This window comes from Etheostoma spectabile, chromosome 22 (genome assembly GCF_008692095.1).
Source record: "Etheostoma spectabile isolate EspeVRDwgs_2016 chromosome 22, UIUC_Espe_1.0, whole genome shotgun sequence".
Classification (NCBI taxonomy): Eukaryota; Metazoa; Chordata; class Actinopteri; order Perciformes; family Percidae; genus Etheostoma; species Etheostoma spectabile.
This window is the reverse complement of record NC_045754.1, coordinates 17,194,558-17,207,910: the sequence shown is the minus strand read 5'-3', so window position 1 is coordinate 17,207,910 and position 13,353 is coordinate 17,194,558. Positions and strand designations below refer to the sequence as shown.

The following is a 13,353-nucleotide window of genomic DNA, read 5'->3' as shown; positions in this document are numbered from 1 at the left end:
TCTCCGGGCCACCACGCACCCCCCCACCCCCCATCTCTCTCTCCTCTATCCCTCCTTCCCGACTTCTTTTAATCTCTCCCTCTCTCCTTCAATTATCACAATGTCACCACCGACACCACCACTGGGAAACTTTCCTTATAGTGAATTAACAGGGAAAAAGAGCTTTTTGCAGCAGGGAAGCTGGTGTTCCACTCTGTCATTGTCATAGCGGTGGCTCTGACAAAACAGTTTGCGTACCTGCTTAAGTATCCCAGAAATTAACACCTCCCTTCCAGGTACAGTAATCAACGGGGTGACGGGAGACAATTAATCAGGTCCATCTGCATCACTGCCTTTACATAATTAATGGGGCTCATTACAGAATCACTACGATGTGTGGAGCATGCTAGCACACGTATTAGCTCAGAGCATGATAGCACTTAAAGCCCAAGGAAAGTGAAGACTTTTGTTTGTTGGATTTCATTTCCTGACTAATGTGTAGTGTCGACTGCAGTTTCGCATTCAAATCTGGCAACTTTTTATTCCATAGGTTTTTTTTATCCTCCATGCTAAACTATCTTTTTTTAATTAATAGTTTGGGGGCTTTTTCTGCCTTGTTCAGATAGTAGAAGAAGATAGATAAACAGCAGCAGGAGATAAACAGGATGGGGGGGGTGAGAAGCAGCAAATGGCTGGGGGTCGGAATCGAACACTGGCCCCTGCTTAGGACTCAGCCTTAGTACATGGGGCGCATGCTGTACAAGGGGAGACAGTTGCCAATCAACTTCTGCAGGTTTTTAGCCAACACTAGGTATTGTGAATGCAAATACTTTAAATATTTACTGTTGTATATAAAGAACAGCTACCAAGTGGCAACCCAAACAACCCCACGTCCCCATAATGTAGGATATCCTAGCCAAACTATTTTTAGTTAAAGCAAGACAGGAAAAACAGCACATCAACTAGTAAAAGGTGTGTATCTGCTACACATGTAAGTGGGGAATTAAAAGTGTGACTTTAAAAAATGAAAAATGCCATGATTGGTGGGTGAGCTAATGCCCCCTCTCTCAGCTGTTATTTACAACACTTGAGGCTAATGATCTTTGATGGAAAGTCATTCTTTTTCCTTCCTTCCTGAGATCAAATTAAAGAGCACACAGGTAGATCCTCCACTCATTCACCCTCTTTGCTTAGCCAGTAAGCTCCACTGCTGACACCGTCACCTGGGAGTCATATTTAAACCTCGAAGCAACTCATATGATCATATGGCATGGAGGAATCTATAATATAAAGTTAATTGGTGAGAAAGTAAAAATTAGATTATGTTTCATGACCGCCTTGTGAAAATTACAAGTTTGATAATAATAGGCCGTTTGCAGGTTGGTTATTGAATGTGGATTCTTTTTTTATTGTTTCAGTGCTGGAGGGAGATCCAGCGTCAGAGAGATCTTAGCTGACTTCTAAGTTACAACACAGCACATCCGGAAAAAAGTAGTTTTAATTTAATTGATTGTAATCATCTATCATTTAGTGTGACTTTACCCTTGCTTGTGTTCCTGCCTAGTATAAACAGTAAAGTCTTGATAATACACAGTGAAATTGAGAAACTGTTTTCTTGTGTACATCTGATGAGTATGTTCAATGTTTTTGAGTAACAATAATGAATAGCCTGCTTGTCCCACCAGCGCTATTTGCCATTATAGTTGGTAGTGCAGGTTATGTAACCAGGGCTGTCAGTTAAGGTACAAGAGCCACGGAAATATCAGGTATAAAGTGGCCAAGCAAAGCGCAAACTGTGACAGATTTCTAACTTGTTTCTACTTAACGTTTCCTGGCTGATGCACAGTCAAGCAACAAATTGCCTGTGATCCAATGCAGCTTAAACACCTCTATAGGTTGCTACAGAAGAAGTTTTGAAACGACTGCTGCATGTTATAACCTACCTTAATAAATACTCCATTAACCTTAAAAGACTTTCACTTCTCCAAATCATTTTTCATTTTCTGTTGCCCTGTCTAGCAGCTGACATACAACTGGTATCAAATGAGGTTAAAAACAAACAAGAAGTATTTGCAGTTCCTTTCTGCCCCAGATCTGGTTTGTTTAAAATGTCATACTTTATTGTTTTAAGAGTATATTGTTCAATAATTGGCTCAATATCAGACTGCTGCTGTTCCTGTAGGTACCTTGTTTTCCTTCTCCTCATCCCTCCTTTCTCTCACTCTGCTAATGAAGGCCTCGTGGCCCACTGTTATTAAAATTACGCCCTTGCCTCTGATATTAATTGGGTCCGTGATAAGGAATGCATCGGATTCATTATTTAATTGCAAGGGCACATTTGGAATACAGTTTCTGAAATGTATTTTTAATGAAAAACACTACATCCTGACCTAATCATATCAACCTTATTCTATCTAATTAAGGATGCAAAAAATCATTAGAGTTGCAAAATATTAGCTTCAGCTCTGTCGGGCTGCTCCTTTGCTCGCCTTCATGAATATATTTTTTTCCTGTGTGATAAATAGTTAATGAGGGAAAAATGACAAAAATTTGCATGTAGGCAAATTAGTCTAATAGGGGTATGTCTTTGCTGAGTTAGGAAAGTGACCCTTTTCACAGGAGAAATTGTTACAATAATTATGAAATAATGGCAAGGCCCATCTTATTTTGATGAAAAATGGCCCGCTTGAATAATGTAAAAATCATAAAATGCAATAACCCTAAATTTTCATCATGCCGGAGAACGTGTTAACGTGTTAGCATTTTATCAGTTTAATAACGGCAAATTAGGAACAATATGAAGTATGCTGTAATTGTTGCTGTGGAGGGAGATATGCAGTAATGCGAGGATGATTTAGCAGTGCCACCACAGCAAGAGGCCATCAGCGGCTAAATGAAGCATTTTGTTAATCACAAACTTTGGGGGTGTAATTTCTTTCAAAGTCTCCAAACATTGGGAGGTTCAATTGTCTGCCAATAAACAGGTCCATCACCATCCCATTAGCAGCAGTGTAGTCACCTCTCGCAGCCAGGCTCGCAGTTCATTAAAGCTCACAAGACAGGAGTAAAAAAGGGGTTAGGGTTAAGTAGGTAAAGTTATGGACTTTCATTTTAAATTGTAAGACAGTTTCATGTAAGATAAATGTGGCCCTGCTAAAGTACTATCAATGTAAACAAAAAGTCTTTTGTCTTTTTCAGCTCAGTTTTGATTAGATTCTCAAGCCAAAGCACAGGAAGTGAGGTCGGCTTGTGATACTACAGTATGTTCTTTCAAAATCATGGTTGCTATTCTAGTATTATCAAGATTTCAAAGATGGCAAAAAAATGGTGTTCAAAAAAGCTTGTGGCACAGCAAGCACAGTTGTTGTACACAGACAACAACTGATGATCTGCAATCATTATTCCAATTTGTGTGACAAATTTAAAAAAAGTACACTCCTGTATTTATTAACTGTATTTAGCAGTGAACTGTCTGTAAAACGTCTGTCTCTAAATGTGTTTGCTGAGATGTGGATTGTCTCCGTTCACAATGTGGGGAGCGGCCTTCAAAGAGTGGACTAATTTGTCAATGCGGGGTTTCACAAGGGCAGCTGATATTATTATTATTATTATACTACCTTGGCTCTCACAAAACATATTTTGGATTAGTCAAGCTTACTTCCACTGTAAGAAAACATACTGCATAAGTTCTTAACGGCCAGTTCATCTTTCACTAGAAACCATGATCGACTGAAGTCTCTGGTTCCATTTTACAACTTTACAGTCTTATGAACTTGTGCAAGCAAAGAGCAAGGGAGTTAATGAACATGGAGAAAACCGAGCGACGTGTGCCACCAACAAATCCTGGGGAATGAATTAAAAGGGGCTGCAGTTAAATCGCTGTGTTCCATTTCCCTTATCTCAACAAGTCACATTTTCAATCACTATGCAAAGATTTTACATCGGCTGTAGGCTCGGTGCTAATACACTGCCCTTCCCTGTGTCATCGCCATCGACCTACGCTCGGCTGTCAAACAGTAGCAATTTCATGGGAACATGCATCTATGCAAACTGGAATCCTGCATTTCTCAGTCCACCAAGTTGTCTGCATTAAGAGAACGCCCCAGTGTAGCATATATGCACATGCACCCCAGAATGTTGATTGAGCAGTCTTTCTTTTATGAAATACAATCGGGAAATTGGTTTCCACAGACTAATCAGGCAGCCCACTAGCTGAGTTTCTGTTTTGGTAATTATCTTGTACTAATTAGAATGAAGCTAAAGACCTCTGAGATGAATTCTCAGCTTTCTGAAATGTAACTAAAGAAAATGTAATGATACAAAATGAGCCTCTTCTATACATCCTCTCGGACGTAATATCTTCGTTAAGTTGACCAAATTGAACGTGGTACTGATGAACAAAGTGATACCATCATGGCTGCCGCTAAATGTTCCTTTTCAGTATCATGCTGCCCGAGCCAGTCTTTCCGCAACATGGCAGAAACCTTGCGGGGGTTACAGAAAACTAACTGTAACTCCTCCCCTTTACGCATACCAATCTCACATACAGTATCAGTGACCTTTTGGCTCATTCTCTCTCGTTAAGAAAACATCCATTAGCCCAGTTAATCACCAAGGGTTTGAGGAGAAGAGCATTGTCTAGAGACATGAGAGGCTGCTTACCTTACGCCTCTCCCCATTGAAGCCTCTCCACTGCTCCGCCTTCTTGACAATGTAGCTCAGTTCCTGATTCGACAGCTCCAGGTCTTGAGGCAGGAAGTACGTCCCCTCCCTGGCTGTGAGCCGCTGAAAGACGTCCAGCATGCGACCATCGTTGTGGAATCTGGAAGGTGTCGTGTGAGAGCAGAAGTGAGGAGGGGGGAAGTGGGACGCCATCCTCAATCACTGTCTTTGCCCAGGGAAGTTCATTGGGGGTCAAATGGCAAAGCAAGGAAAACCACGCATCTTTGCTGTGTGCCAAATAGCATCATGTCCTCTTTTTTTCATATTGGCTGGCTTTTATGGAACAGGTCAAATCACAATGATCCCAACTTGCTGGAAGAACATATGAATCGTCTATTGATTTCACAAAGCATATTTGCAGTGCGACGCTCTGTAAACGTCTAATACACCAATACAAACACAATGAAAGAGCAAAAGGAATCAAACAAATTGGTCTGTGAGTGGGAAGCACTTTGTTAACACATGTTGTAGAGATGTCTGCGCTTGGCTGTGTGTCTGCGTGGTTGTACATCTCTAACTGTGTGGGAGTCACATATTCTTCAGTGTTAATGTCAGGCTTCAAAGATGGCAGACGCAGTGGACGTGCTGGTTGCAGATGTGTCTGGAGATACTGGCCTGAGTCACAAGAAAGCATTCTTGCACATAAGACATATTGATTCATACCTCCAGATAAGCACACATTACCAAGAAGATATTTTTTTTTGCCACACAAGGGTGCACGCAGCCAACTCCCCCCCCAAAAAAATCACCATGACTGTAAACAAATGCCTTGGCTGACCATCAAAACCAGCAGACCTTGTGCCCTTCCATAGAGATTCTAGCCTGTCAGAGGGTAATCAACTCTCAAATAAAACCGACATCAAGGAGACAGGGATTTATACAAGAAGCTGGGCCGGAGCTTTGAACTCAGCATCATTCCTATCGCTCTTGGGAGAGGGGTGTTTGTAGAATCTTGACCTCAGACACAGGAATAGCATGCATTCATTTTCATCCTACACTTGAATTGTGCTTCTCATTCATTTATGCGGTCTCTCTCTCTTGGAGGAATTCACCATCTTTGCATCTGTATGCTTCAAAACATTCCACAGTGTTGGAAGTGCCCTGAATATAAGTATGTGTTACTTATATCTGGGGTTTGACCTGGATTATAAGGCTCTTATCTGCTCTCCATTAGTGTAGGAATCACCTTAAGGACGAGGGTTAACTTATACAACACATTTTAACGGAACATTCATGATGACATGTCCAAGATGAAGCCTATGTTCATTAACTGCATTCAATCTGAAATAATTATGCACTGATTTCTATCTTGGACTTTGCAATACATTTTTTGCATTCCCAACTCGTCAACTACTGATGCTTGGTCAGTATCTCTCAGCATCAGATACAGACGCAAAAAATCCCCATTTAGCGTCTTCATGAGAATCACCGGGCATAACAGCAGCTCGACTGCGGCGCTGTAAGATGATGTAGTCTTAAGAGCGACAACTGTAGCAAGTAGTACGAAAGACCTAAAATCCGCAAAAGGAGGTAGGTTTGAGAGGGGGATCGGAACCACACAAGAGAGCTGTGTTGGTGTCCAGTTCTAGTTAGTCTTAATTAGCTTTGTAGCAACTCATTTGGCAATGGCTTGAATGTATGTGACGTTTGTTAATATCCAAAGGTTACGTGCTAAAGCTTTAACCTGCACATTGAAAAATGATGCAGAATAGGTCCTGACCCAGACCGTCAATAGAGTGATGCCAACAGTGTTCCTTGCAATGCCGGGCTGTGCCCTGCATTGCCTTGGACTACTACAAATTACAATTTTTTAGTTACTATTGCATTATCTTTTACTGTGACTGTTATTGCCGCTATTCATCTCAACCCCAACCGGTCGTCACACACCACCTACCAAGAGCTTAGGTCCGACCAAGATTTCTACTTTAAAGGGAGTTTTTCCTCACCACTGTCACACTGTTGCTTGCTCTGGAGGGAACTACTAGAACTGTTGGGTCCTTGTAAATTATAGAGTGTGGTCTAGTCCTACTCTACTATAAATAAATAAATTGAAAATAAAATGATTGTAGAGTCCCAACCATGCCCACTGGAAAATGGCACCAAATGGCTGCGTCAGTCAGACGCAGCCATTTGGTGCCATTTTCCATTTTCCTAAAGGAGACTTTTTGCTACAGTAAATAACGCCAAAAGCAGCTGACCAAGTGTTGGTTTTTGACACTCTGGGATTAAGTGTTGAAATTGTGTATTACTCTATTATGGCAAAACAACAGAAGAGTGTACTTCCGCCCAATTCCATTACACATCCATTTTACAAGATTTGACAGCCAATCAGCGACGAGGTGATCAATGAGTGATTTGGCTATGGTTATGGAGTCCTACTTCACCCTTGTCCTGCTTAAATTGTATGCTGTATATATATGTACACGTGCAAACTTGAGAAACACAGCGACGGTGTAAGGGAATGCAAATTAAGTTGTTTTTTTAAATCTTTTACTCATGTGAATGTCACTGCAGCGATATCAATGTAACATCACTTTCTTTAGTGGAGAATTAAAAAAGGACAGAGATGTAAAACACATTACTGATGTGTATATTTGCAGCCAGTGAATAAAGGCTGCCTAAAATGTAATTAAAAAAGGATAACAGTCCATTCTATCTATACATATAGCCCCAGGCATTTTTTTAGAAATAGGTCACGCTCTGTGTCAGAGCCCCTTCCTTGCAGCCAATAGGAATCTGTAACCCATAAAATTATCAGCCTTGCTTCAGCCTTGTGGCCTACATTCAATACAAACCCGTTTGGCGGTTGAGTGGCAGAAGTCATTATTCCGGGCTGCTGTTTTAATATTGTCCATTTAGCTGGAGCCCGATAAGCGTCCCGCTTACTGAAATTAGATGGCACCCTCTCCTCAGCCGCCAATCTCAAACTGATTAATTCAATAAGGACTTCTTACATTTTGAGCCTTTAATGGAATTTGGTATTATATGAGGGTGGGAGAACACACCTTTGATGAATACTGAGTTACATTATTCAGTAATTTATCACCCGCCCTTTTACTTTTTTTTTTACTTCTATGCTGCAAAAAACGATATTCTTCTTTTATTTAAAAAGTGCAACAGTCATCTTTGAGGCTGGATATTTGAAATCAGTGGTTTGGCGGTGGGTCTTTAATACTGCCTTCCCATTGCAATGCAGTGCCAGCCTCCTGTAATTTTCTAAAACGATGCAAAAAAGGCAATTTTTGACTCAACAGTTGTTCTCCTCTGTGGAGGACATGAAGACTTGGTATACAAAATGTGATAAACCAGTCTGAGGTGCTAAAACATGTTACAAACCTAGCAAGTAAATGCTTCAGCATGAGTGACCTCAATCTGCAAGACATGAGTGGAACACATAGTGCAGCAAGATTGATGTATATGCAGTCCCTTTCAATATGTATGAAACCTGCAGTGATACTAACCATGCAAAACATTCAGTCTAATCGGATATTGTAAGGGGGCTATATGTTCACGCTGAATCAAAACACATCTAACTTTTGCATTAGAAACGCTTTCAATTTTCCAACCAATTGCCGAGTATGGTGTGCTCAAAAAAAGGCAACTGTGTGGTGCGTGTGTGTATTTCTGCTTTTGTGTCTGGCAACTCAATGTGTGTGTGTGTGTGTGAGGATGTATGAGGTTGATGCATAACAGCATAAGTAATTCCATGCGACTATAAAATCAAAATGGATTAGATCAACATTTGTTTTCATTTCCTATTTTTTTGTGCTTTTCTGTGGACAGAGGAGAGAAAGAAATCGTGGATGGGGTGGAACATGGCACAAAGCTGTGGGGGTGGAGGGTTTAGAGTTATTTCTGAACGGGTGCTTGAGAAAAGTAGATGGTGTGGGCCAGAGTGTTTCACGGGTCTTCCTCTTCATTGGCAGACTGCCCCTTAAGGCTCCGTCAATTTCAAAAATACCCAAATGATAATTCCCAGCTAGAGCTGTGTGTGTGATGCTTTTTCAGACGCCAGGAAGGTCAGACACAGAGCTTAAAGGTCCAAAATGTACTGTAATAAATTTAAAACTGACCCCCGTTCCGTGACGGAATTTCTGTTTGTGTTTCTGCTAATTGCTAACGTTACCGGAGGACCAGGCAAGCGGACCACAGTATGTTTACAACGTGTAGCCTGTTCAGCGGCTGTAGTCGGCAACGGTGAGCTATTTTTAGCCAAGGGAGGGGGGCTGTAAATCAGGAAGAGAGGACCGTAAGTTTGCAATGTGTTTAGCCACTGTTTCCGTTTTTCTAAGCCTTCTGTCTAGTAAAGAGGACGCCAAGGTAGTGTTGTTTTTAGCGGTTCCTACCGTAATTCTAAGCTGAGGAAGTGTGTCTCTCCGTTGGGTGGAGAGGACGGCGATGTTGTTTTGGTTTTAGAGGTTCCTACTGTAATTCTAAGCCAAACAGGTCAGTTGGATACAGAGTTCCGTGTGAGCATGGGCTTTTATGACAACATAGCCTGCATCTAACATTAGCCAGTCCGCTGTGCTGTGAAGTAATGTCTGGAGTGTGAGACAAGCGTCTAGCAACATTGTTGTGGATGCTGCGGTCTCAGCATTGGGTGGATTTCATTTTTAAGATTGGCTCATAGATAGTATTTTTCTTGTTATATACGGTGACACCAAGACCAGGACAACTCATTTTGGGCCTGAAAATAGTGCTCTTTTATATTTTAGACTTAACGGCACATTTGAAGGTATTAGCAAGGTATAAAAAAGTACACAGTCAAAATATTTTGAACAGTACACCCTTGTAGCAGCCTACTTAGAAATGTGTAACATTTTTCAAAAATGTATTAACTTCATCTCTGGGATAAAAAAAATCTGCACAGATAATATCAGAGTTACCTGTGTTTATTTTCATGTCAACTGTCACTTTGAAGTCTTGAATTGCTTATTGTAGAGCTGCAACTAACTTATTTTTAGTCGATTAATCTGTTGAATATTTCTTGATTAATTGATTTGTCGTTTTGTCTATAAAATGTAAATCAGTGTTTCCCAAATGCCCAAGATGACGTCCTCAAATGTCTTGTTTTGTCCAAAACTTTAAAGATATTCAGTTTACTGTCACAGGGGAGATAAGAAACTAGAATATATTAACATTTAAGAAACTGGAATAAAATAATCTTTTACTTTTGTAAAGATTCACTCAAACCGACTAATCGATTATCAAAATAGTTGGTGACATATATCAACATATTGTTATTGTATTCTTGATTTGGTGAAACTTTCTGCCATTGGTAATGTTTCTTAAGTTTTCAGGTTGCACCCAACTGATGCAAGAGACTCATTCACGTTCATGGTAATTGGTCAACATGTCGGAAACAAACATGGACTATGTTATAGGAAGTCAGGTCATCGTCTCACCTGAGCATGTAAATGAAGAGGATGGTGAAGGAGAGCAGGAAGAGGACCGCATACAGGAAGAGAGTGATGGTCACTCCCGCTGCACCTGATTGGTCAAATCGATAGAAGTGCCAGTAAAGCTTGGCTGCATCGCCCACCGGTGTGTCTGGGCTGTAGGCGAGACGCTGAGGAGACAGAGATTGAAAGAAAACAAGAAGACAAGACAAATGGCACGCCGTGGTGGTGGGCTTGCTGTTGTGCATCGTGACAGATTCACATGTAGAGCTATAAACTCTGAAAGTTTTTCCTCTTTTGAATCTCAGATGCTCAAAGTTGGTGTTTTTAACACATTGTATTGTGTGTTAATTTACCGTCCTCCAGGCCCGGCTGGTGTTTTTCTTACAGATTTTACTGACTTTTTATCATCGATCATCAAACTGGAGAGGGTCCTAATTATTGGGGACTTTAACCTGCACATTGATGATTTGCGTGTAACACAGCTACGGATCTCTTATCCCTCACTGACTCTTTTAATTTTACTCAGCATGTTACAGGACCTACACACATTAAGGGTCATACCCTAGACCTTGTCTTCTCTCTTGGTCTTGATATAGTAAATGCTCGGGTAGAAGATGTTCATGTGAGTGATCATAGCTGTGTGTTCTTTGACATTAACTTTCCTCTGGAACCTCTGCCCCTGGGAAATAGGGCTCAAAGGCGAATTATTCACCATGATGCTGTTGAGAGGTTCTCTGCCTTGTTTGATCCTTGTTCACTGATGGGAGGCAGTGATGTTGATGTTTTTATCCAGTCTTTTAATAATCAGTGCTTAGCACTTTTAGATATAGTGGCACCAGTGAAATTAAACATCGTCTCCCATAAAAAACCCTGTCCTTGGGTTGATGAAACTATCCAGAGTTTTAGGAGAAATTGTAGAAAAGTTGAACGTCTATGGAAATCTTCTAAACTCGAGGTTCATAGGCTGCATCTGAGAGAACTAATGGCTACCTTACATGAGATGCTAAGAAATGCGAGAACTCGCTTCTTTTCTCAGCTTATATCCTCGAATAAGCAAAATCCTAAAATCTTGTTTGACACTATAAATGCAAAAGTTTCTCCTTCTGCCCCTCAAGCAACTGTGTCCACTAAATCAGACTGTAATGAATTTCTCCATTTCTTTGTAAGTAAGATCAGAGATGTTAGGACAAACATCCCACCATCACTTACTCAGAACTTTACATGTGATTTGTCTTCTGCTCATTCTTGCTCGTTTTTTAAACCTGTGACATTACAGGACATCACTTCTCTGCTACATACATTGAAACCCACGTCTTGTCCTATGGATGTTCTCCCTACTGTGCTATTTGTACAAGCATTTGATTCTATTGGCCCTAGTATTGTGGAAATGCTCAATACCTCACTTTTAACTGGTGTTGTTCCTTGTTTTTTTAAACATGCTGTTGTTAAGCCTGTACTTAAAAAGCCCAGCCTGGATCCTTTACAAAGAGCTACAGGCCGATATCCAAACTTCCATTCATGTCAAAAATTCTAGAAAAAGTTGTAGCAGAACAACTAACCCTTTTCTTAGAGAACAACGAGCTGTTTGACAAATTCCAGTCTGGTTTTCGTAAAAAGCATTCCACAGAAACTGCACTACTTAAAGTTTCTAGTGATATTCTGATGTCAGCTGATTCTAAAGAATTCACAGTTCTGGTTCTCTTGGACCTTTCATCTGCTTTTGACTCTGTTGATCATAATATTATGATAAATGACTTCGTGATCTGGTTGGATGTCTGGATCAGTTTTAAAATGGTTTTCATCCTATCTTTCTGGTAGAAGTTTTAGTGTTTTTGTAAACCAGATCATCTTAAACTGCAGGGTTGTCATGTGGGGTACCTCAGGGTTCTGTCTTAGGACCATCCTGTTCCTCTTGATATCCTCCCTCTAGGACAGATAATTAGTCATTTCTGACAATCAACCATCTGTATGCGGATGATATTCAACTTTACGCTCTTTCAAGAAACTGAGTTCCAAAATTGTCTTCCTTAACTAACTGCTTGACTAGTATTAAACAGTGGTTATGTGACAACTTCCTACTTCTGAACTCAGATAAAACAGAAACGCTGATTATTGCCCCTGAGAGTAAAATCCCTCTTATTAAACAACACATTGCTGACTTAGGCTCGTCTGTCCAGCCGAGGCTCAGGAGCTTAGGTGTTGTTTTTGATTCAGCGATGTCCTTAGAGTACCACTCAAAGCAATTAGTCAGAAACTGTTTCTTCCAACTAAGGAATATATCCAAATTAAGAGCACTGGTGTCAAATGGTGAGTTAGAGATGATCATTCATGCTTTTATTTCCTCTCGCTTAGATTACTGTAACAGTCTTTTTACTTGTTTGAGCAAGAAGGAGCTTTACCGTCTCCAGGCTGTTCAGAACTCTGCTGCAAGGCTTTTAACTCACATTAAGAAAAGAGCACACATCACACCTGTTTTAGCAGCACTTCACTGGTTACCAGTCCAGTATAGAATTCAATTTAAAATCCTGGTTCTTACTTTTAGAGCCCTGCATGGTCATTTCCTTACTACTACATCTCTGAGTTGATTCACTTCATACTCCGATCCGAGTCTGAGGTCATCAGGTCGAGATTGTTAGTTGTTCCCCACACTCATTTTAAATCCAGAGGGATCGTTCATTCCAAGCAGTGGCACCTCGGCTGTGAATGCATTGCCAACATTTTTACGGTGTATAATTCTTTTGATTCTTTTAAAACGCAACTCAAGACGCTGCTGTTCAAACAGGCTTTTAGTGACGTGGGGTTTTTTATGTTTTTGTTTTATGTTTTCCATTTGTTTTTAAGTGTCTATTGCATTATATTGTACTCATTTTACTGTGAAGCACTTTGTGATTTTTATCTGTGAAAGGTGCTATATAAATAAATCTTACTTACTTACTTACTTACTTAAATCCATAACTGTTATAAGACTGGACATTTGCAATATGGGGAAGCTCAAACAATGGCTCATATGATGGCTCAAGGACTGAGTTTCACATAGTCAGCTGTGTTCCTCTCACTCTATATCTTAGATTGCTGACGTATTTCAAAAATCCTACATAAATCTAACAAGGGTTTGGATTCATGTCTTAGTAAAAAGTACAAAAATGAAAGTTACAATGTTACAATTACATTTAACTAACATATCACCTCTTGTCAACTGTGCACAGTCCAAACCATTTCAGTCTTTTTCACTGACAAAATCCAAGCCACT

At 40.4% G+C, this 13,353-nt stretch overlaps 1 protein-coding gene across 1 annotated transcript in view; it reads right to left on the bottom strand.

The window, feature by feature from the left end:
- The window catches only part of ofcc1 (orofacial cleft 1 candidate 1), an 81,081-nt gene that overhangs the window by 19,410 nt on the left and 48,318 nt on the right, over positions 1–13,353 (bottom strand). Inside the window, exons 17-18 of the mRNA XM_032504400.1 lie at positions 10,107–10,270; positions 4,642–4,801 (exon numbers count right to left, since the gene is read on the bottom strand). Of these exons, the coding sequence (XP_032360291.1) occupies positions 4,642–4,801; positions 10,107–10,270 (324 nt within the window). The remainder of the gene's footprint in view (positions 1–4,641; positions 4,802–10,106; positions 10,271–13,353) is intronic.